At 40.1% G+C, this 26,132-nt stretch overlaps 1 protein-coding gene across 3 annotated transcripts in view; it reads right to left on the bottom strand.

Annotated features, from left to right (window-relative positions):
* The window catches only part of CEP120 (centrosomal protein 120), a gene marked incomplete at both ends in the record, with an annotated part of 59,249 nt that extends 41,288 nt beyond the window's left edge, over window positions 1-17,961 (bottom strand). Inside the window, 5 exons of one of the 3 annotated variants that reach the window (XM_084252007.1) lie at window positions 1,808-1,956; window positions 8,680-8,821; window positions 11,430-11,544; window positions 13,762-13,918; window positions 17,805-17,961. In XM_084252007.1, the coding sequence (XP_084108133.1) occupies window positions 1,808-1,956; window positions 8,680-8,821; window positions 11,430-11,544; window positions 13,762-13,918; window positions 17,805-17,853 (612 nt within the window). Of the gene's footprint in view, window positions 1-1,807; window positions 1,957-8,675; window positions 8,822-11,429; window positions 11,545-13,761; window positions 13,919-17,804 lie in introns of all 3 variants that reach the window. The other 2 variants (XM_084252006.1, XM_084252005.1) reach the window with 2 other exon arrangements.
* Window positions 17,962-26,132: the final 8,171 nt, after the last annotated feature.

Consider the following 26,132-nt stretch of genomic DNA (forward strand, 5'->3'; position numbering starts at 1 on the left):
TGCTTGAATAAATAAATAAATCTAAAAAAAAAAAAAAAAGAGCTTCTGTACAGCAAAAGAGACATTCACCAAGACAAAGAAGACACCCTACTAATTGGGAGAAAATTTTTGCACGCAATACTATTGATAATGGGGACACTGATCACAAAGATCCACAAAGAGCTGATAAAATTCAACAAAAACAAAGTAAACAACCTAGTCAAAAAATGGGCACCAGAGGGGCCTCCCTGGCGGCGCAAGGGTTAAGACGCAACCTATGAAGCAATCCGCAGCCATTGAAGCACAAGTTTGATCCCCAGCCTGCCAGGGAGCTACCCACATGGTGCAGCAGACCTCTCCAGTCTTGCCTACTGCTCCCCTCAGCAGTGTATTTCAGTCAGTCTACCTGTTCTGTTACCCACTCGGTCTCTGGTGAATCCTCTCACCCCCCACACCTCTGGCCTGTACCCCAGTTCTTGTATGCATAAATAAATATTTTTTTAAAAAATGGGCACAAGAGCTAAAAAGACACTTCTCCAAAGAGGAAATGCAAATGGCCAACAGGCATATAAAAAATGTTCAACATCACTTTTAATCAGGGAACTGCGGATCAAAACCACAATGAGCTACCATCTTACACCAGTGAGAATGGCACATATTAAAAAAACTAGCAACAGCAAATGTTGGCGAGAATGTGGAGAAAAAGGAACTCTCCTACACTGCTGGTGGGAGTGCAAATTGGCCCACCCAGTATGGAAAGCTGTAGGGGGGGTCCCTCAAACTGCTAAAAATGGAGCTTCCATGGGATCCAGCAATTCTACTCCCACATATCTACCCAAAGGACACAAAAACATTAAATCAAAAGGACACTTGCACCCCTATGATAATAGCAGCACTATTTACAATAGGTAAGCTATGGAAACAACATAAATGCCCCAAAACAGATCTGGATCAAGAAGATGTGGTACATATACACAATGGAATATTACTCAGCAATCAAAAAAGATAAACTCATGCAATTTGCAGCAACATGGATGGCACTGGAAGGGATCATGCTCAGCGAAATAAGCCAGAAGGAAAAAGAAAAATACCGGATGGTCTCACTCATAGCAGGAATTTAGAAAACCTAAATAAGGAACCAGGAAAAAACCTAATTATAATAAAATAAAAATAAAAATCAACAAGCAACTATAAATCACAGAAACACTATGGGGGGGAGGAGGGGGTAAGATTAAAACAAGGGGCGTGGGAATTGTACAGGGACTATAACCAAGATGAAAATGCATACACTGTGCAAAAATGATACATATACACAATGGAGTATTACTCAGCAATCAAAAAAGATAAACTCTTGCCATTCACAGAAACATGGATGGAGCTGGAAGGGATCATGCCCGGTGAAATAAGGCAGAAAGAAAAAGAAAAATACCAGATGATTTCACTTTAAGGAGGAATGTAGAGGATCCGAAAAGGGATCAGGAAAAAAAAAGTAATTATAATAAAGTAAAAATCATAATCAACAGGCAACTATAAACCAGAGACATTCTGCAGTGGGGAGGAAGGAGTAGGATCAAAATAGAGGTGGGAAGAGTACAAGAGATCATGGTGATGGTACATGGGTGAATGGGTGGTGGGAATTTCACGGGGACTATGCCAGAGATGAGCAAGCACACATTGTATAAAAATGAAGACTGATGTAAATAATACATAAAAAAATAAAAAAATTAATTAAAAAAATATAAATAAAAATTAAGTATTTCAAGTTCTTCATACATTGGAGCTTCCATGGGATTACCAAATCTCAGAGAAATCTCAGAGAAAGTCTCACCTGCTCCAGCTGGGTGGCAAATGCGATGGTCACGGACATAATGAAGGAGTCCGTACAACACTGTGCTGGTCCGATTTGATGGTAACCTTCCTCCTCATTCAGCACGGCCACTATGTCCTTGGGGTCAAGTCCAGACAGGCTGGCAGGTACTTTATGGAGAAAAAACATAATTAAACTACATGAAAGCTTGCCATAAATCATTATAAAATTCTGAAAGCTAGCAATGCTTTCGTAATATGCCAAAAGTTGTCATGGGTAGAGTTAATAGCGCAACAAGGTTTCCTTTGATTTTTTCAGGCATTCTCCAAAGCAATCTTATTTAACCCCCAACTCCCTTTCTGCACATAAAAGCCATATTTTAAAAGAAGATTACATTTTTAAAATTTCGACTGAGTAAGTCAAATAGAAAAGGCATTATAGGTTTCTTGAAGGATGTAAATCTAAACTGGGAACTGAAAAAAAAATTTGCTAAAAAGAGAAAGGTGACAAAATAGAGAATGAAGGAGTGGAAAGATAGTGTTCCAGGAGGAAGGAACAATATGTACAATGACTCAGAAGCAAGAAAGCAGGTTGTTAGGAAAGTGAATTAGGCCTGGTGCGCTGAGTCACAGACATGAGAACTGACACAGAAAGAGCTGATGTTGGAGGATGAGCAGAGGCCACATCATAAATGACCTCCCCAAGTGCCATTCTGAAACACTGGAATATTATAAGAGAAAACTATGAAACAATTTTGAGGAGAGAACCAGAATAATTGACTTTAATATGAAGAGACAAAAGAGGGATGGCTTTTTCAAATTGCTGGAAACGAATAAACAAAAAAACCCACTAAATGCAACTAAAATAAGACAATAGTCAGTATTCAGGATAAAGTAGGGAAGTGAGCATTCTCCACGTTGGTAGGTATAGACTAGTACATTTTGGGGGGCAATACATCAGGGCTCATCATATTTTATAAACGTATACCCTATAAACAAGCAATCTTCTTTTAGCAGTTAATCTGAAGAAATATACTTACTGCAACACTGGCTGAAATAGCATAGTGGTAAAGAGCACAGACACGTCACACAGACCAAGGTTCCAATCACTGCTCTGCCATTTACAATTTACGGGGAAACTATAAAATCTCCTTTAATTTCCATTTTCCGTCTATAATGCTTTTCCAGTGTTGAGAAGATGAATTCAATAACAAAAGTAAAGCACTTAGCATAGTCTCTGACAATTTACTAAAAAGGCAGCCTATTAAATAGTAAGGTTTGCAGAGCTTAGATGTGAACTTAGTAACTGTGACAGGTCTCTTACTGTGAGGGAAGAGTTACAGGTATGGAAAGGGGAAACTAGTAAATCTTGCTCAGAATTAGATGGGCTGAAGGTATAATGTGCGTGTATGTTATTCAATATGCATGTATAAAAAGAGATATAAAGGTGTATGTATAGATATATACTCGCATGTGTGTGCAAGTATATGTAAAGACATGCACAAATTCCCTAATTTTTTCCCCTAAAAGAGTCTGGGAACAGGGATATGGTAGCAGTTGGCATTCCTAGCACCTGGGTCCTCACTACTAAACATCATTTACTAGAAGAAAACGAGGTTCCTTAAGCAGCAAATCGAAGGCTCAAGCAGAGAAAGGTTAACATGAGCATGGAACATCTTATGCAAGAAAACAATTAAAGAATTATGGAGACAGTCCAAAGGAAAAAGAAGCACTTTATAGGAACTCCCACTGCTCACATCTGGAACAAACAATGATTGAGTTAAAGATCTGAACCCACTACATAGAGAAAACCTAAGTCCACACTTACACAAAGTGAGTGAATGAATCCACTGAAGCCTAAATGAAATGAATATTTTCATTATAATTCTGTCTCTCCAAGTATTTATTATTTGTAAATGAAAAGAAAGAGCTCACAGTTGAGAACAGACATGCCCCACCTTAATTAAGCTCTCTAAGTGAACATCATCAGTCATTGAACAAATAAGAACTGTGCACCACCTGATGAGATGCAATGAGAGGACTATCACTTCTACGCTGCTCCTGCCAAAGACGTAGAACCTCAATCTACTATCAGAAAAACCCCAACAGGACAAAGGCACAGGCTCCCCAATAACTGAAACCTAATTATAGGACTATGGAGTGTTTCTTCTCCCATGCACTTTACCACTCCATTACTAAAGGCTTAATTTCCTTTTGCCAGGTATATCACAGCCACCTTTAAAAAAAAAAAAAAATCAGGGTATACTAAGTGACAAAAAGGAAAAAACAACAACAACAACAAAAAACACTGACAAGAAAGCAATACTCTAACTTGCCATCTTAGGAAAACAAAAGAAAGAAATTAAAGTATGCAGAAGAAATAATAAAAACTACAACTGAGGCAGTATAGGAAAGTCACATCACCAAGATGGTGACAGAGGACATTCCTTTCCTCCCAAAAGGAATAATTAACAAGGAGACAGAAAGAGACACAATTCAAAGAATCACACAGTATCACGTAAGACAAACACCTCAGAGACCAGCAGACTACCCGTGGCTCCAGGGCAAAGGACACAGGAGCAGGGCAGCTGACCCAGCACAGGAGACCATGGAGAGAGAATGGACACAAACGCTGTTGGTGAAGAAGAAGCCAGCAGCCAATGAGCCAGTGTGCTACAAGGAAGACAACACAGAAAGTGCTCTAGAACATACTCTCCTTCCCCACCAGTCCAGAACATTATGTGGAGTGAAATAAGTCAAAAAGTGAAACACAGATATCGGATGATTTCACTTCTCTGAGGACTATAAATACCCAAGAAATACTCAGACTCAAAAACTATTGGAAATGGGGCCTCCCTGGTGGCGCAGGCGGTTGAGCGCCACACTGTGAAGCTGTCTGCAGCCTCTGCAGCGCGGGTTCGATCCTGGTCCGCTGGCGAGAATCCCACATGGTGCGGCAGACCTCTCCTGCAGTGCCCCCTGCTCCCCTCAGCAGTGTATTTCTTCGGTCTGCCTGTTCTGTTCCCCGCTCTGTCTCTGGTGAATCCTCTCACCCTCCCGTGCATCTGGCCTGTACCCCAGTTCTTGTATAAAAATAAATAAATCTTAAAAAAAAAAAAAACTATTGGAAATGAATCTTGAACCCAACAAAAAGAGAATATAATGGTTACCAGAGGGAATGGGAGTGGGGAGGGAAAGAATGAGGGAGGAAAATAGAAGGGGGTATGAGCATGAGTATTTGAGTAGCATGAGTAGTTTGGTGGAAAGTATAAAAAACAGAAAAGGAAAAAGCAATCAGATACTGTGCTTTACTTAGTACAAAGCGTCACATTATACAGTAGAACAGCTTGTATTTATTGCTATTTAAAGTAACACTAAGTGAATATTAATACCGTATGATTTATATTTTCACATGTATAGTGGAAATTCTACAATTTTACATACTTAAAGCTTAAGAATGGGTTGCAGTCTACAAATATCCATGTGTATTGCAACATTAGCCAAGAACTATAATCTACACAATGGAATACTATTCAGATATACATATATATTTATAAATACATATTTTATTACTATTTATATATATATATTTATATAAAGATGCAATTCTGTCATTTGCAAAAACATGATGAACCTAAAGTGTATTATACTTAGTAAAATAACTCAGAGAAAGATAAACACAGTATGATTTTACTTATATGTGGTATATAGACAAGACAAATGGATGAACTAAACAAAACAAAGTTTTATACTACATGAAAAGTTAGTGGTTACTAGAAGGAAAAGAAGTGGGAAAGTCAAGGAAAAGGGGACAATTGTACGGCGAAAAACAGAATGGGACTTTTAGTGGTGAGCTTTATGTATTATGTACACAGTATGATATTTAATGATGCACACCTGAAACTTAACATAATACAATATTACTTCAGTGGAAAAAACTCAGAAATCAATTAAATTAAAATAGAAAATCACCACAGGAAATCTAAAAAACAAAAACTTGTTCTCTAAAGACAGGAAGAAAATTAGTAACTCTCTAGCCAGTACATAAGCGAAAAAAGTGAGAAGACACATGGTATGAATATCAGAAATGAAAGGTGACATCACTACAGATGTCCACAGACATTAACAGAATAAGTAAATACTAGGAACAATTTTTCCCCACAAATTCGAGAAGCTAGAAGAAATGGATGAATCAATTCCTTTAAAGACAAAAATCTACCAACATAAGAAATAATCTGAATAGCCTTGTACCATTTAATTGTATCAATAATAACTTTTCAAAATAGAAAGCATCAGGACCAGACTGGGTTTACTGATGAATTCTACCAAACATGCAAGAAAGTTTATTATACCAATCTCTACAATCTTTTGCAGAAGATAGAAGCAGAGGGAATATCTCCTAACATATTCTCTGACACAAGTATTTGACTAATATCAGGGGTTAAAGTCTCAGTTACAGCAGCACCATGAGCTCGATCCCTGGCCAAGGAGTTAACCCACATGGTTCAGCAGACCTCTTCTGTCTTACATGCTGCTCCCCTCAGCAGTGTATTTCAGTAGACTGCTCCCCACTCTGTCTCTAGTGAATCCTCTCACACACCCCACCCCTGAACCTCTGGACTACACCCAGTTCTTGTATGCATAAATAAATAAAAAATAAATCTTACAAAAAAAGGCAAAGGTAATACAATGGAGCAGTCATTTCAACAAATGGTGCTAATACTGGAGATCAACATGTACAAAACATACTCTAAACACAGGCCTTACACCCTTCACAAAAATCAACTCAAAATGCACCGACTCAAAATGGATCACAGAACTAAGTGTGAATTCCAAGAAATTAACAGAAAAGATTATCTAGAAAAGTCATAGATGACCTTGGGTATGATGATGACTTCTTAGATAGAGTATCAGAGCCATGATCTGTGGAAGAATTGATAAGCTGGTCTTGATAAAAATTTAGAAGCTTGCTAATAAAAGATATTATCAAGAGGATGACAAAACAGACAGACTTGGAAAAAACATCTGCAAAAGACAAATCTGCTAAAAACTATTATTCAAAACGTATTCAATGTATTCAAAAACTCTTAAAACTCAATAAATAGAAAATAAGCTACTGATTAAAAATAGGAAAAGACCTGACCAGAAAGCTCACCAACAAAGACACACAGATGGCAAGGAAGAATATGAAAAGATGTTAATACCATATATCATTAGGGGAATAAACACTGAAACAACAGCAAGATACCAGGACATATATATTACATTAGTCAACCTCTAACACTGACATAATCGAGTGCTGACAATGAAGTGGAGCAACAGGAACTCTCACTCATTACTGGTGGAAATGCAAAATGGTACATTTACTTTGAAACAGTTTGGCAGTATCCTATAAAACTAAACATATTTCTACCATAAGAGCTAGTGATCACATTCAATATTTATTCAAATGAACTAAAAACTAATGACCACACAAAAATATGCACAGGAATGTTAACAGCTTTATTTCTAATTGCCAAAACTTAGAAATAACCAACATGCCTTTCAGTCAATGAGCGGAAAATCAAATATAGTAAATCCAGAGAACTGAGTATTATTTAGTGCTAAAAAGAAATGAGGATATCAAGGCATGAAAAGACATAGAGAGATATGAAAAGCTCATTACTAAGTGAAAGAAGGTAATCTATAAAAGCAATGTACTATGATTCCAACTATAGGAACATTCTAGAAAAGGCAAAACTAGGGAAATAGTAAAAGATTAGTGGTTGCCAAAGGTTAGAGGGGAGGAAGGGCTGAAGCAGGACAGCAGGAGGACTTTTAGGGCATTGAAACCAAATCTACCGTGTAGGATACTAACACCATGCATTGCCAAGGTAAGGTACAGCACCAACAGTGAACCCTAATGTAAACTATGGTCTTTGGGTGATAATGAAATATCAGTGTAGATTCATCACTTGAAACAAAGGTACTACCATGGTGATGGAAGCTGACAGTGAGTGAGGTTTTGGTGGCAAGGAGAAAAGGTGGGGGAGGCTACAGGTTATGTGGAAACTATACTTTCTACTCCATTTTGCTGTCAACCTAAAATTGCCCTAAAAATAAAGTTTACTGATTAAAAAAGAAACAAACATGAAGTTTTTGTTAAGTTATAGTTGAGTTAACAGAGAACAGCATAATCATTTTTGGCTTTCCGGAACTCTTCCTAGGAAGAAAATTTTCCACAGCCGCTTTTTTTTTTTTTAAATACAAAATTCTGGTATGTACACACAATGGAGTATTACTCAGCAATCGAAAAAGATAAACTCATCCCATTGAAGGGATCATGCTCACTGAAATAAACCAGAAAGAAAAAGAAAAATACTGGATGATTTCACTTATAGGAAAAATGTAAAGGATCCAAATAAGGGATCAGGGGATTAAAAAAAAAGTTATTATAATAAAGCGAAAATCAAAATCAACAAGCAACTATAAACCATAGGTATTTTGCAGGGGGGGAAGACGGGAATAAGATCAAACCACCAGGGGTGGGAAGAGCACAAGGGACTATGGTGATGGGACACAGGTGAATTGGTGGTGGGAATTTCATGGGAACTATAACAGAGATGAGAAAGCATACAATGTAAAAAATATATAAAATTAAAAAATAACTAAAAAAAATAGACAAAATTCTAGTTTGTTCTGATATACACCAAACTAAAAAAAAAAATATTTTCCCTATTTCTAAGTTTTGTGAACAAATGTTGCTAGTGTAACGTCACGTCATTTGTCCCATGCACTAGAACACAATCAGTTGACACTCCTGTATCTATCTGCCTACAATACTCTCCCCCTTCCTAAAGTTCTAGTCCAAAAATGGAATTTTTCAAAGAATACCCTTAGAGATGATGCACAAACCTTTTCCATCACGAGGGGGAGCTCCCTTTGCTTTAAAACTATCCACTGGCGCCTTTGTATCTGTTTCCAAAGCAATGCTTATCTGTATTTCAGACTTGAACTTGGTGTATTTATTACTCAGCAGCTGGTACCATTTTGGTGCCTACAGAGTAACAACAAAACAAAACAACATAACACCTTAATTGTTATTGGAAAATAAACAGTGGGAAATGTTCTATAAGGGTCTAAATATATTTCCTGTACTTTCTCAATGTTTTTTTCCTCTCAACATTCTTTTTCTTCATTTTCCTCAAAGGATATTAATTTTCCCTAGAAGGCATCTGAATTTTCCCTTGAAAGCAGTAAGGAAAAGTTTAGATTGTCTGCCTTACTTCCATTACCTTTCACATGTAAATGGGAAGAAAACAATATATTTCCTTTTATTTTTCCTCTTATGTCCCAAACTCATCTCTTAAACAACAAAAAAGACCACCGTTTTTTTCCCCAATTCCTATTTTTTTACTTTTTATGTTAAGTATTTTTGCCTGCCACTTCTCTGCTATGTTGTATTTATATCAAATAAGGAAAAGAAAACTTCAGTGTGAATAAAAACACTAAGAAGGGCCTCCCTGGTGGTGCAGGCAGTTGAGCGCAGCGCTGTGAAGCTATCCATAGCCTCTGCAGCACGGGTTCGATCCCCGGCCGGCCAGGGAACAACCCACATGCCTCAGAAGACCTCCCCTGTCTCACCCACTGCTCCCCTAAGCAGTATATTTCAGTCAGTCTGCCTGTTTTGCTCCCCATTCTGCCTCTGGTGAATCCTCTCACCCTCCCACATCTCTGGCCTATATCCCAGTTACTGGGGAAAAAAAAAAAGCAACTAAGAAAATACTAAAATAAAACCAAATGATAGAATTTGGGGTCATGAACGACGTACCTACTTCAGTGGGAAATACAGAGTTCTTTCCAAAATAAAATATCCTAAATTACCTGACTGATCCCCCCTCAGAAATTCTAGTACCCAAAGACGCCTGCCAAATCTCATGGTCCTTGACTTCCTCTATCAATAGTATAGAACCACTGGTCAGCAGGGACACCACCTCAATGCTTAGTATTACAGTGCCAAGTAAGAATGCTGTTCTTACTCTGATTACTGTTAAATTAAAGCAAAGTAGTATATATGTTTATACTGCTCAAAACAAAAACTTCTATTTTATATTCAAGTTATGTTAGACAGGTAAAGTAGGATAGCTAGGCAACAGATTTCCAAAAAATCCACAACCAAATTTTTTTAAAGACAGAAATTCAAACTATACTTTGTGGCTGCATTTCTTGTGAAAGCTATTTTCTAGTATCAAGTATAAGCTGGAAAAGATTTATAGCTACTTGAAGAATTTATGGATGTCTGTTATGTATCTCAGAAAAATAATTCTGGCTTTTTCTACATGTATAATCTTTTATAGAAAATCTATTTTTCTACTGGCTAATTTCAAATATTTCTGCTGGCAAACTGAAGAAAGTAAGACGTTCGGTTTTACTAAAATTCACATAATTTTGAAACATTCTTCCTAAACTTTAATCACACAATGATGATGAAGGGTCCTGAACACTTAGGCAAGGGGAAAAAGAAGTGCCAAAATGTTCAGAGACATAAGCTCATCTCAGATGTCAGCCTATGAGGATTTTCCTTCTTTGTAACGAAGTGACTGCAGAAGCGCCTACCAGTCACTTGCAAGGTGCAGCAGAATGGGTCGATAAGAGAAACATGAGAGGCATAATCAGGGACCCTGGTTTAGGACTAAAGAAAGGAAACCATTTTCTGGACCTAGGGCTAGAGAAAGAGAGAGATGATGAGCACCCAAGGATGAAGGGGAAGATGTACTCTTTTAAAGTATTTTGAAAACTGCTATCTGTTTTGAACGAGTCCATATTTGGACCTGGCTAATTTGCAAATGTCATTGCAATTATGATAGCAATAATGATAGTAATTAACAAATTTTTTTCCACAGGTCAAATCAAGAATATAGGAAAATAAAAAGTGAAAGTTTTTTTTAGTTTTTTTCTTAAGAAAATTGTGACAAAATAGGCATTAAGATAAGTGAAAGTAAGCATTTCTAAAGTGAATCCTGGACAAAAAAAGTTGAAAGATAAAATGACTTAAACATTTTGAAGTACAAGAAGCAGAGACACAGGAATCAAAACCCTGCATTTGTGCTTTCTTTTTTTCTGTTTAGTGTGTGTGTGTGTGTGTATACTGTTTACATAGAACATAAATGTGTTTTGGTACGTTCACTTACTCCATTATGTAAGGAACACAAGGAGTGAGAAGCAGGAGAAGTAACTAACTAGACTACTATGACAGCCCAGGTAAGAAATGATGGCGGCTTAGGTTGGGGAGCAGCAGTGGAAATTCAGAATAGGGAAAAGATCAGGAGGAAAAAAAGAAAACAACTGAATAGGGAAGTTGTGAAGACTTCTGTATTTCTAGCTTGCACAGCTAAACAGAGAGTGTTGACCATTCCGTGAAGCAAGGACCTCACCTTTGAAAGCAAAGCTCAGGAACTGAATATGTTAAACTAAGGTAGTTTCTTTCCGAAAGCTGGTTCTAGAGCAAAGGCATGACTAAACGGTCAGGATTTTTAAACCATTCACGAATGAAAACATAAGAACTGCCATATGGACTCAAGTCCCTGATCTGTGAGGTCCAGTATTTTCCATCAATCTGACACTCAAATCAATATAGTCATAACAAAACAATGAAAGGACTGTACCTGCTTTGTTTCTTGAGCGGTTCTTAAGTCTAGAACAATGTAACCTATAGTTTCTTTGGCAGAAGATAAAGGATCCAAGGCAAAACACTGAAGTTTGATAGGAGTACGCTGCAACCTGTAACAACAATTTAAGTGTAAGATAGCTTTTGCTGAACAGCAAATTGATTTTCTATTACCCCTGATAAAGCTGCTTACAATCAAGACAGTGATAATTTTGTTGAATTACCTATATCTATTCTGTACATCTAAAACATTCTTCAATTGGCAAGAACTGTTAATTATGTCTAATTATTGATCACCAACTAAGTGATATACAAATCATGTTAAAAACTATAGTTTCCCTCATGTCAGAGGCTCATTTAGGTCAATGTTTCTGTAATATAAAGATCTCTTTTAAATTAAACAATTATCATGAAATCTCAACATTGAGTTAGAACTGTTTTTCTTGGGGCCTCCCCGGTGGCGCAGCGGTTGAGCGCAGGGTTCCGAAGCTGCCCGCAGCCTCTGCAGCGCCGGTTCGATCCCCGGCTGCTCCCTGGCCACCGGAGGCGGGTCCCACATGGCGTGCAGACCTCTCCTGCCGCCCGCTGCTCCCTTCAGCACACTGCCGCCCGCTGCTCCCTTCAGCAGTGTGCTTCGGTCCTTCTGCCTGTTCTGCTCCCCACTCTGGCTCTGGTGAATTCTCTCACCCTCCCGTGCTTCTGACTGTACCCAGTGCATGTATAAACAAAACAAACAAACAAACAAATAAATAAATAAAGCCATGCCTCTATTTAAAAAAAAAAAAAAGAACTGTTTTTCTTATAGTATCACACACACATAAAGCCACAAGTATACATGTTTATAGCTTATTACAGCTAAAAAAAAAAAAAACCAAAACCCACAAAATAAACTTAAGAATTAAATACCCACAAGTCATAAATAACTAAAATCAGATGAACAACAATGTAAGGCAGCACACAACAATGTCCTATAAGTGTGGCATTCACTGGTGTGACATGAGCTCCTTTTGCATCTGGAATCTCTACACTGGCTCACCCATAAGTGGATCAGATATTGCCATCAATTTTACCTAGTGGGATGACTATCAAATGTAACCTGGCCACAAAATGATCATTTATATATTCAGCTTAACCCTGTTATTTTCTCAGTCTAGGATAATCCGAGTATTACCACTAGCACTAAAACAATTGGAAACACAACCACTAATGCAGGCATTACTATCTCATATCAAGACTCTGTCTATAAACATATATCCCAGAAGTCAGTGAAAGAAAATACACAATTTTGATATCTGAGAATTTAACACCCCTTCAAATAAATCCATGTGGCGGTAGATTTTTGTAGCAATAAAAGAAATGTCTGGCTTTAATTTTTTGAACTTTGTGTTCTGATTAGATTTAATACAAGAAAGAGCAAGTATGACATGATTATATGTCTTCTAGTCCTTTTTTAAGGAATGCTTTTTTTAAAAAGATTTATTTATTTATTTATACAAGAACCGGGGTACAGGCCAGATGCGCGGGAGGGTGAGAAGATTCACCAGAGACAGAGCGGGGAACAGAACAGGCAGACTGATGAAATACACTGAGGGGAGTAAGGGGAGTAGCAAGCGCCACAGGAGAGGTTGCTGCACCATGTGGGACCCTCGCTGCTGGCCAGCAGCAAACAAGCACTTCACAGCATGGTGCTCAACCGCCTGCATCACCAGGGGAGGCCCAGGAATGCTTTTTAAAAAAAAAAATTACTGTTCTTATTTCCTTCTGGTTGTGAGATCATAAAATATGAGGCAATAACTTTATTTTATGTACTAATAAAGTATTTCAATGTCGAAAAGCAAAGGTAAGAGTTTCTTATATAATTGCTTTCATAACTTTTCACTGAATACCTCTATATAACCTGGACACTGTAGATACAATATACAATAAAATAATTATAGTTTCAATGAATTCTAGCTCATTAATTATTGGGCAGGCATGATTATGGCAATTCCAGATTGTCTATTCTCCCAAATTAGCAAGGAAAAAAAAGAAAACTAGTTTAAAGTTTCAAAGTTCAGGCTCGAGTTGGAGTTCAGATTCTTCCATTGACTTAGGCAAGTTACTTTACCTCTTAGACTTCAGTTTTCCCATCTATAATACAGGAGAAATAATACCTACTTCATAGGATTGCTCTGCTGTATAAATAAAGTTGTTGCAAAGTACTCTGAAAATTTCCTGGCACATTAAAACAAATGCTCAACAAATATTTTTATTGCCACAGTAAGGGATATAAATTGATCTATTTATTTATAACAGCCCCCCAAAAGGATAGAATTGAAAACTACAGTCACCTGTGCTGATGAAGTGCTTTCCTGTCAATTTCCCAGGCTAACTCAGTAGCAAATTCTGGCTGGTCAGTATGGTCCACAGGATCAGTAGCCAATTGTTCTCCATCGAATTTTGCTTCTACTATAAGCATATGCTTTGGACGTTTGGGGAAATGGCGACCTGGAAAAAAAAAAAAATGCTACTGGTTAATCAGAAGTATACAAAAGTTAAATATGATCATTTAGCATGTATATTAAAAATGGATATATATTAAGACAATGACTTATGTATTCTACACACTACCTTATTAACACACATGTACACATACACTCAATTTCATGATTCACAGGAAATGTGAATGAAATTTAAAGCTAATGATTTACATATTAATGCTTCTCAGCCTAAGAGCGCATCTGAATAGCCTGGGGATCCCTTAAAATATAGATTCTGGTTAAGTAGGTCTAGGGTGTGAGTGCATATTTAATAAGCTCTCAGGTGATGTCAATGTTGTGCGTGGTTCCCACTTCGAGTAGCAAAACTCATTAACATTTAGCGATCAAAATGTAATTACACCAATTTTAGATATTACCATACTAGTAGTTAATACAGAACAAAATCAATTTTCAGTTTCAAAGTTCGTACCTGTTAACTCAGGTATTAAGTCTGCAAATAAGCCAAAGAAAAATATGTATTCATTCAATTCCCTGTCCTCGTTCTATTTTCAAGGACAACAGTGTATATTCTCAAGAAATATTAGCACATTCTCTCGACCTCACTTTTCATTTGTGCCACCTGTTCCTTCACTCTACCTTCAGAGTTAAGCATCATGGCAGACAGTGCGATGCCTCAAAGGAATTGAGGGTTTAGGGGGGAAAACGAACTCAATAGAGGTAGCTCAAGAACTAAGGAAAAAGCACTGAGAATCTTATACTGTTATCAAGCTGTTTATAGGTGTGGTGGACATGATCTTGGTGAGTCTCACCAAGGTTAAATAAATCCCTGCTTTTACCCACAAATGCCTAAATTAAGAATCAAGCAGGTCAGAAAGATCTTGATTGCAAACCTGTGTTTCAACCTGAGGCTTTCATCTGAAGCTCCCTATTAGGAATCTTAACACATATGCCAAAGCTCTCCCAATTAGCACTCCCCGAGGCCTCTCTCTGGACCTCATTTTTAGCTGTTCGAAAATATCACTAGGTTCCCCAAATGAATTTCATGTATGTCAAGAAAAGCTGTATTTCCAGCCAGACTCTCATTACTATAACCACAGACAATGAGTACCTTGAACAGAAACCCTGTCTTTTTCAACCTCAGAAATTACTATGTAGCCCAAATTTTGCTCATAGTACAAACACAATCATTTTCTTTTGAATAAAGGACATGTATAGTAGCATCATGAGGAAAATGCAAGACAACTTACGAAGATACCACAGGAGGGGAGATGAGGCTAAAAAGGTAGTCGACCATGAAAGGCTAAGTACGCTATTTGAAGAAGTACAGCCTTTAGGGCACTGAAGTCTTTAAAAAAAATTAGATTTGCACTTCAGAAAGATTATCCCCAGATAATCAGTAGTATGAAACATACTACTGAAAAGATTATTACAACAGATGAAGTAGATAATGAGGATCCCAGGCCAGGGCATTCACAATTAAAGCAATCACTTTAGAGTTTTAGTTACACCTATTTTTTTTAAAGATTATTTATGCATACAAGAGCTGGGGTGTAGGCTAGAGGTGGGGGGGAGGGAGAGGATTCACCAGAGACAGAATGGAGGAGAACAGGCAGATCTACTGAAATACACTGCTGAGGGGAGCAGCGGGCAAGAAAGGAGAGGTCTGCTGAACCATGTAGGTTAGCTCGCTGGCAAGGGATCAAACTCGTGCTGCATGGCTGCCCAACAGCTTCATAATGCTGAAACTTAACCCCCTGCACCACCAGGGAGGCCCCACACCTCCTATTATTTAAAAAATAAAATCAACAATGCTTGGTGACCATTTTGAAAAGGGGGTGGAGAGGGAATTCAGGATGAGAATAACAGGTTCCTGGCATGGAAATACAGCCATCAGTTAGTCTGAAACTAGGACCACATGCTAGTATTAGATGTTTGTGGTGACCCCTGAAGCACCTTCCCAACTCCAGGCTCTCCTGTCTGCATGCTGCTACTAAATTAAACTTATGGAAGACATTCTCCTATTTAGGAACACATTTGGCCACCTATTGTTTTTGCACAATAAATCTAAACTCCTTGGCTTTCAAGATCCCCCATGGTCCACTCATTTTAATTACTAAAAGCTTATTCTCACCATGATTTCTAAATATTTCTTCCCCTCTCTCCTGGTCATCCTCCTGACCTCTTCACTGTTCTACCCTCCAGGCTCACACTTACATTGATGTGTCCAGTTTCCTGGAACAACTTTCTTCTACCCTGAACTATTTAAAGCTTACTTACCACTCAAGCCAATTCAGTCATGATACCCACCCCCATCCCCCAAACTGTGTTTTCAACCCCATAATTATTTTTACTACTTTATTAATGCCAAGATACTAGGAGTTGAACATTGACTTTTGCAAGCAGATCTACATTTTGAAAGAGAAAAAGAGCCTGTGTTTCCTCACTGCACAGGCCACACTGTTCCAAGAGCAAATGCTTTTGCTAAGCAAATTACAAGTGGGTATCAGTCCCTTCTTTAAACAATCAGCAACATAACAGTTAAAACTGCCCTAATTCTTTATGGCATCTGATCAGCCTATTGTTTCCAAACTCAAAAATTAGGTTTAGAATGTTTTCTTCCCTCTCGCCCACCAAATAAAGCCAGGCCTCCACTAGCTGCCATGGGGGTAAAACAAATCGCCATTTATCTCTCAGACCCATTCAAGATAACTCCTTTTTGTCACCTTATTCGTGCCCTCCACTATCCTACTCTCTGCTCTTTGAGCACAATGAATTAGGTAATAGCAGAAGAGTCCTTGGTGGTGGTTTTTTTTTTTTTTTAATACTTTAAGAGTTCTTTGTTCTTTCCTTAACTGCAATGTCTTTCCTTGCTTTTTTTCACCTGACAAATTTCTAATATTTCTTTAGGACCCAAATTAAGTATCACTTCTTTTGGGAAACCTTCCCCATTTTGCCCTGACAGAGTGGTCATTCCCTTTACCACCCACTTACGAATGGTTATTACATTTTCCAAGCTACACCTTCAGCTGATAGAACCTGAACTTGTTTCATTCTTAGATTCCCAGAACTGTGTCTGCCACCAAGTCCCTGATAAACAAATGTCAGTCGTGCAACCAACCAAACTTCGAGATGCGTCGTACAACAGGCCCCCTTGACAACCACAACCGCAGCCCTCTAGGTCTCGGATCAAAACGATTACGGTCAAAATAAGGGAGGTGGGAATTGTATGGGGGGACTATAACCAAGATGAAAATGCATACATTGTGCAAAAATGAAAAATAATGCAAAAAATACATAAAATAAAAATGAAAAAAATAAAGAGATTAAATTTAAAAAAAAGACAAAGGGAGCGTCTCCGCACTAAATCTTAAAATTGCAGGAAACATGTATTTGCGTGAAAGCAAAGTTCTTAAAAAGGGTATAACCACCATTTCTCATTTTTGCACAATGTATGCATTTTCATTTGGGTTATATTCCCCATACAATGATGTAAGAATTATATAAAAAAATAAATAAAATAAAATAAAATAAAATGAATGTAAAAAAAAGGGGAAGGGAGGTTATTATTGGGCCTCCCTGAAGCGAACGTGCTTCCCAGGCTCGCTCTCATCGACTTGCAGCTTCTGAGGGAAATCGTTTTATTCCACCTCTCTGGGGCCACGGCTCGTCGTGCTAAATATCATCCATCCCTAATAGCTCTCACCCTCCCTGGAGGGATGTTTAAATCAATTGCCTAACAGCCCTTCCTACGCACAACTTTGCACCAGTCCTTGGGGACCCGAAAAGCAGAGATAACAGGGTCCTCACTCAGGGTGAACAAAGCTTCAGCCTCACAGGCCCCCTTCAAATCCGGGGAGCAGCAGCCCCCCAAAAGCAAGCCCCGGGCCGCTCACCTTCCAGGATGGACACGACGATGAGCAGCTGGTCGGACTTGGAGACCATGGTCGCGACGCGCGGCCCGCAGGCGGGGTCTGCTGGGGGGAAGAGGGACCGGGGTGAGCCGCGGGCGGCCCGCGCCCCCCGGCAGGACCCCCGGGGGGGGCCCCCGCGCCCGCCCACGGCCCTGGCCGCCAGGACCCCGCGCCGCGGCTCCGCGCCCGCAGCCCGTCCGCCTCCCCTGCCCGGGGCCGCCAGAGCAGCCCGACGCGCGCCCCGACTCGGAGTGAAAGCCGCGCCGCCACCCGGCCGGGCCCGTCCGCGGGGAGAGGCGAGCCCGCCGCCAGGGGACCTTTTGCCGCCTGCTCAGCCGCTTTTTCAAACGCCCGGGCAGCCGCAGCGGCCGCCGCCGCGCCCCGCTTCCGCCTAGCAACCAGGCCCGCAGGCCCAGCGCCCGGGGAAGGCTGGAGGACAAAGGGTGATAGAGACCAGGGGAGCGGAGGATAGAACGCCCCTCCATCCGCGGCGCCTCCTGCCCTTTTACGCTTCGCTCCAGAGCCCGAGGGAGGCGACTACGCCACTAATCCACAGCGCCCCCTGCCGGCCAGACGGGGGGAAGGCGGGCGAGCGGGAGGGAGCGACTGCGCAGGCGCGCTACCGCCGGCTACGCTTCCTGAACGCCGGACCAGGAGCGGGTGTAGCGCAGGCTCCGCTTAATGCGCAGGAGCTGCTGCAGCAGGAATGCAAACAACACAACGTAGCTCCGTTCCGCCCCGTTGTGTCAACAGTTAAAACATCAAATCATAGGAAAATAGTGACTCAGATCAGAACTCTAATATCCCCCCAAAATGATCCTCGCGCGGCCCCTCAAGTGGATTTCTTCGGAATCTATTAGCGTCAATACGGTAATTACTGTAACTGTTGACAGTGACGTGAACGCCCCCAGAATTTCCTGTACATTAGACATTACTCTAAAACAAAACATTGTCACGTGAGCAGGGGAATTAAAGGTTCTTTAGCTCCCGACTACAAAGGACGTAATTTGCAAAATGAAGACCAAAAATTAAGGCCAGGCATCTACATCCTGTCATCAGATTTTTTTTTTTTGACACCCCCCTCTAAGCTTCAGACTTTATTTAGGAAACATTGGATTTGGGAGGTGATCTACCGTGCAACCGGACTGAGTTGGGGTGGGCCGCGGGAGGAAGAGAAAAAGAGAGCAATTGCACTCCCTACCTCCCTGCTTTGGGGCCAGAAGAAAGGGGGTGTAGAGGTTGCGCTGGAAATGATTGCTTCTAAGACCTTCTCAGGCCCCCTCGGAAGCCTTCCAGAAATGAAGTATTATTCATTGTAAGTTCAGCGTGGTGAACTTTGGGCTCTTCGTGAAACAATGTGTTCTTTGGTGGGAGTGTCGAACAGACTCGAAAGCAGGCAGACTAAATATAATGAACGTGCAGGTGCCCAGAACACAGTTTCAATTGTCAACTAAGGATCAGTCATCTTCTTTGCTTTATCTTGAAGGCAATCCCTGATAGCGTATCAATTCATCTCTTTAAATATGTACCTCCAAAAGATAAAAACCTTTTTAAAAAATCTTGAAATATTACTTCATCACAATTCCATTATTAAACCTAAAAAATTAATCATAATTCCTTAATTCAATGAAATATACATGCCAAAGTTCCCTGATTGTCTAATAATTGTTTTTTAGATGGAGTATTTGATTCACGATGCAAACAAGTTGCACAACATAATGTATTTGTATTCTTAATTCTTTATTGCAGTAATGTGGGTTGTTTAATATACTGCATAAGTTTCAGCTGTGCTTTGGTTCATCAACCCTTGTAAGTGCTACATTATGAACATCACCAAAAGTCTAGTTTCTATACACACCATGCAACTGACCGCTTTATCCTTTCAACCTGTGTTCCTATCCCCTTCCACTTGGGTAACAGCCATTCTGTTTTTATTTTTTGAAAGAGTTATCTATTTATGCATACAAGAACTGGGGTACAGGCCAGAGGTGGCGGGGGAGAGGATTGGCCAGAGACAGAGTGGGGAACAGAACAGGCAGACTAACTGAAATACACTGCTGAGGGGAGCAGCGGGCGAGACAGGATAGGACTGCTGTGCCGTGTGGGTAGCTCCCTTGCCAGGGACTGAACTCAGACCACACAGGTGATAGTGCTGAGGCCCTGTGGGAAGCGATGCTCCTTATCACATAGATAACATTTTTGGGAAAAGATGTATTTGTTTATGCATATAAGAGCTGGGGTACAGGCCAGAGGTGTGGAGGTGAGAGGATTCACCAGTGACAGAGCGGGGAGCAGAACAGGCAGATTGACTGAAATACACTGCTGAGGGGAGCAGTGGGCAAGACAGGAGAGGTCTGCTGCTCCATATGTGTTGCTCCCTGGCCGGCCAGGGATCAAACTTGTGCTGTAGTGGTTGGCAATAGCTTGTTAGCGCTATCTTTAACCCCTGCACCACCCATTCAGAATAGGGAGGCCCCCATTCTGCGTTTAAAATCTAAGAGTTGTTCTATTTCTGCATTTCTTTATCTTCCACATATAACTGAAATCATACAGTATTTGTCTTTTTCTATCTGGTTTATTTCACTTAGCATAATTGCCTTAAGGTCTGTGGCCATATATATATATATGATTTATATATATAAATGTATACATAATAGTTATATATAAGATTTCATGTATATGTATACATACACACACACACACTAAACACACCCATACCTGAGTATAATTTTATTGCAAAATACAGTGCCCTAAATGAGCCTGACTCTGGCCTCTTTTAACCCATAGGTTCTCACTCCTACTTTTTTTTTTTGCCTTGGAACTTCATTGACTTAACTGATCATTTACCCTGTAGAATTTACCACAGTCTAAGTTTTGTGGATGCAATTCCAATGATGTCATTTACCATATTATCTGCTGAGAGGTCTAATACACATGTCCACGGTAACAACAGGGAAAGAAAATTTGCAAACAAATCAATAATAACAAGCAAAATACAAGGTTATCAGAGGTTTAAAACACTGCTTAGCAATAAACTCCAGACAAATGGCGTCCAGAGCAATGATTCCATGTGATTCCAATGGAAAGAGTACCATGGGGTACCTAAGGAAGTGAGACCTTGGGCCCCAATTTGGCACAGGTTCTTACATCCCTGACTTCACAGGGTCAGCAAGCTCATCAGGCTTCATGTAACCATGAAGGGTTGGATGGAGAGCTTATCAGTGGCAGCAAGGGAAAAACTTTACAAATGTCTTATTTGTAAATGCCGGAGAACCTTTGTACGGTATTCTGTGTGGAGACAATAACCCCAGTGATGACTGAGGTTAAATTTCCCACTGCCTGGCAGAAGGAGTTTGATGTTCAATTTAGGGGTCTACAGAAAAGCAACATTTCTCGAACTCGTTTCTTTGTACCACAAGCTTCATGGGCTTCCTTCAGGCTGGGATGAATTTTGATCCACCCTGCCATGTGGGTGTCACAGTAGATCTCTCCAAGGCAAAGTATAGAGGATGAAAATATGCCCCTACTCCATAAAGAATGAACAGAGCTGGAAGATACATCTGGATCTGTGGGGAAGGGCGGCAGACCAAAGAAAATGGTGCTCAGATTTGCTTTGGAAAACCTCTGCCACTGGTAGCCTGTTCATATTCTAGGGGCAGCAGACTTGAAATGGCATCCTTTAGGGGTAGAGGGGAGAGCAGATTTTAGATGCTGGGGTAAAAGGCCTGCCACTGCAACGTGGTGACATTGAGAAACACTATGTGACATTGTGGGGCTTTGATTCACCTATTAGGTAATGTCTGATGTCTGTTGATTTTTTTCCTCTAAAAAGCTTCCTTTGGAAACCCTGAAGCCAATAGTGGAGGAATTGCTGGTGCCAACCTACTCATCTGTCTGCTAAAGAAATTCCCCAGGCTTTGGGATGATTATTTTGGCCCACAGGAGTCTGATCCAGTAAATGGTAACAGAGAGTCCTTATTGCAAGATATCTCTGGCACAAGGGATCTCTTTAATGCTGATATTATAAGTACACCTGAGGAGTAGAAAACTTTTCCCTACCTCTGTGGGTTACAATGAATAGCAACAGCGATGTAACAACAAGCCAAAACAAACAAACAAACAAACAAAAAAAAAAAACCCTCCCTTGAATTCAGGGAAAGTTTCTAAACATAGGGTCTGGATTCAGAGACAATAGAAGCCTCCCCAAGCCCCACCCACATCCCTAAACAATAGCATGAGCAGCTCCCCCAGCCACAGCGCAGAAGCACCAGGTCCCCAGTGGTATAGCAGAGCTTTCATCTCTGCGCAGTTACTTAAATCACAAACTGTCTTTCTGGAAGCACTAGAGGTAGGTGCTGCCAACATAATACTTTCTATTTGCGCACTGTGTACATTTCCAAGCAGATTTTAACATGTGTAACCAAGTAACAGGATGTTGAATGGGGACATTGTCTGTTGTTTGGAGGTGTCTCCCATGACTCAGAGGATGACAAAGAGATGCCATGTCTCCCTCAGCCACCTCTCCCGGGATTTGTAAGAAGTGACCACATGGGTTACCCACTACTGTCAATAAGATACCCACTGACAGTGTATTCAGAGATGACGGAAAGGATTGGTGTGTTAAAACCCCAGTTATTCTCAAATAGGAATACAGACTATTAGTTGAGAACAGAAGCTGTGCCAGGAACCTGGGATAGAAACCCCTATGTAATACTGTGAAGCAACGGTGTTAGTCAAGGGTAATAAATGAAAACATTGTTTTTATACTAAAAAAAAGTGAGACTACATCGATACAATAAACATTCTCTGTGATTTCTAAAGATAAAGACTGACACTTCAAAGACATTTATTCTGGACTACATGTTCACCCTTCAGCCAGCTCCCCACCACCACATGCTTCGTGAAGGGGTCACTTGGTAAACCTTTTAAAATAGTCCTTGCGGGCCTCCCTGGTGGTGGAGGCAGTTGAGTGCTGCACTGTGAAGCTGTCCGCAGCCTTTGCAGCATGGGTTTGATCCTGGCTGGCCAGCGAGAATCCCACATGGCGAAGCAGACCTCTCTGTCTCGCCCACAGCTCCCCTCAGCAGTGTATTTTGTCAGTCTGCCTGTTCTGTTCCCCGCTCTGTCTCTGATAAATCCTCTCTCCCTCCTGCACATCTGGCCTGTACCCTGGTTCTTGTATAAAAATAAATAAATCTTTAAAATAAATAAATAATAAAAAAGTCCTTGCACTTGAGTCAGATTTACTTTTATAGCTTTTTTATTTTGTGATAGTGACAAGGGGGAAATAAAATATCTAAGGGGAAGGAACGTTTTACTACCATATAACACTCCATGGCTTCGAGAAGGTTAAAGTTAACCTATTATATTTTGAAATCATTGTACTTTCACTACAATGAATGAAGTTTTAAGGGAAGCTGACATATTAAAATGGCTGGATGTTTAGTTGAGAGGTATTCTTAGGAGAATGATAACAGAATGTTAGCAAGCTCTATAAATTGTTATAGATGTGAATTACTTTTTAATAAAAAAAAAGATTAGTGTCTCACATAAAAGTTGACTCCGGAGTAAGAACGGATTTACCAAAAAAGATTTTTGGCTAAGATTATCCATGTCAATACTGATTGGCCTATCCAAATATTAACCAGAAATAACTAATCTTTCAAAAATCAGTACATGTAAATCCCAATAAATTGGAGAAGGGGTCTATTTTTATGCAGCACCCTGTATCAAGTGCTTGGAAGACAATCTTGAGCACATTTGTAGTAGAGGCTCAATAAATTCTTGTTAAATAAATAAAGCTAAATTCACACAATGGTAGAATTCTACCCGCACTGGTGATAGAGGGCAATAGAGAGCTAATTGTAACATGCACAAGGCAAAGGAGATGACATCATTTTGTCCAGATCAAGACATATTGCTGTGAGATTCTCTTGTGCTGAGGGGACCCACGATTCTCTGGTATGCTAAGAAACATTTTATAATCTATTTGTGTCAGAAATCTTTTCACAATATAAAAAATGATTTATTGGACTGGAGAAGAAAAGAAATAGTCACTATGATGGTTTGACAATTTTCTCAAAGATTAAGATAAATTGTAAGCAGGTGCTTTAGCTGGGATGTCAGCAATGAAAGTGAGTGGGTTAACCTTGAAACATACAATTATTCTACAAGTGTTATGATGAGAGGGAGGAAGCTAGAAGTTAAAAGGAAAAGAGAGATAGGATATTAAATATCTATGCTGCATTAGTGTTTTCATTGGCAGTGCCACAGAAACTTGACCTATAAAGAGAATTATTACTTTAATGAGTGACAAGGGTACTAAAAGAAAGAACTAGATGCAAATCTAGACTTCAGCAGAATTCACAGAAAAAAAAAAATCAGAGGTGTATCTTTCCTGGTGGCGCAGGTAGTTGAGCGCTGTGCTGTGAAGATGTCTGCAGCCTCTGAAGCACCAGTTTGATCCTGGCAGGCCAGCGAGGGTCCCACATGACGCGGCAGACCTCTCCAGTAGCGCCCGCTGCTCCCCTCAGCAGTGTATTTCATCAGTCTGCCTGTTCTGTTCCCCACTCCGGCTCTGGTGAATCCTCTCACCCTCCCGCTCCTCTGGCCTGTACCCCAGTTCTTGTATAAATAAATAAATAAATAAATAAATCTTTTAAAAAAAGAGTGGCATGTTCTACATACATTTTTTTAAAATATGTAGTTGTCACCCTGTTCTGATAATTCCTATTTAAATATCAATTGCATTATACCAATACATGGGATTTTATAGTTTTGTCCTCCATCCAGGCAGTGGTTTACTAAAACAACTAATTTTTGTTATTGCTATGAAACTATATGGACATAACAACAGGATGAGTACTCTGCAGGGTAAAGTTAAAAAGACACACTTATTTGTTATTATTTTCTTGCTGGGAATTTCAACACTTTGGACACAGTGCACCCAAATCCTTTTTAAAATAACAAGTCAGGGGCTCCCTGGTGGCACAAGGCTGAAGCACAGCACTGTGAAGCTATCTGTAGCCTCTGCAGCACGAGTTTGATCCCCGGCCAGGGAGATACCCATTTGGTGCTGCAGACCTCTCCTGACTTGCCTGCTGCTGCCCTCAGCAGTGTTTTTCAGTCAATCCATTTGTTCTGTTCCCCACTCTCTCTGGTGAATCCTCTCAGCCCCCGCACCTCTGACCTGTACCCCAGTCTTGCATGCATAAATAAATAAATCCTTAAAAAAAACAAATACAGCTCATTCAAAAATCTCAACCATTGTTACACACACATAAAATAGAGTCAATTTAATATGTTGTCTCTTAATTTACGAGCCTGCTCTTTTAGTGGACTTATTTCTTTCACCTACTTTCTTGTGTCAGCAAAACAGAAATAAATTTAAAAATAGATGATCAATATTCAGCTAGCCTGAATTCTTTATTTCCTCTGTGGCCACATGCTATTATAATGTATAGGAATGTATGAATCTGGCAAGGTAAATATAAGCAAATAATGGAGAATGGATGGCAAAGTACCCATAGACCTGTGGGCCGCAAAAGAAATACAGTTGAGTTCAATGGAGAGAAAATGGAAATCCCCAAACAAGCACCTTTGAAGATTTTCCATTGAAATATATCCTTCTGAAGATCACTACCTAACTAGCCTTCAAAACATAAACTTTCAATGTGGTTAATTTCTAGAAAATCCTCACATGGATTTCCTGCCATCTGTTTCTTTTCTTTTTTTAAACCACCTCTGCTTCTCCCCATACCATTGAAAGTACTGATTTCATAGACATAAGAGTTATGGAACAAAAATAGATTTTCTTTTTTAAGATTTATTTTTTTATTTATACAAGCACTGGGTACAGTCAGAAGCGCGGGAGGGTGAGAGAATTCACCAGAGCCAGAGCGGGGAGCAGAGCAGGCAGAAGGACCGAAGTACACTGCTGAGGGGAGCAGCGGGTGGCAGGAGAGGTCTGCGCGCCATGTGGGACCCTCCTTCGGTGGCCGGGGAGCAGCCCGGGATCGAACCGGCGCTGCAGAGGCTGCGGACAGCTTCGCAACCCAGCGTTCAACCCCTGCGCCACTGGGGAGGCCCAAAACAGATTTTTTTTTTAAGCTGATCTGCTTTTGCTTTTATAGTATTAACGTTTTTATTTAAGAATATTTCAATAGGGCCTCCCTGGTGACGCAATGGCTTAAGACACAATCCATGAAGCTGTTCGCAGCACAAGTTCGATCCCCAGCTGGCCAGGGAGCTACCCACATGGCGCAACAGACTCTCTTGACTCTTCTGCTGCTCCTCTCAGCAGTGTACTTT

This window comes from Talpa europaea, assembly GCF_964194135.1.
Source record: "Talpa europaea genome assembly, chromosome: 13".
Taxonomy (NCBI): Eukaryota; Metazoa; Chordata; class Mammalia; order Eulipotyphla; family Talpidae; genus Talpa; species Talpa europaea.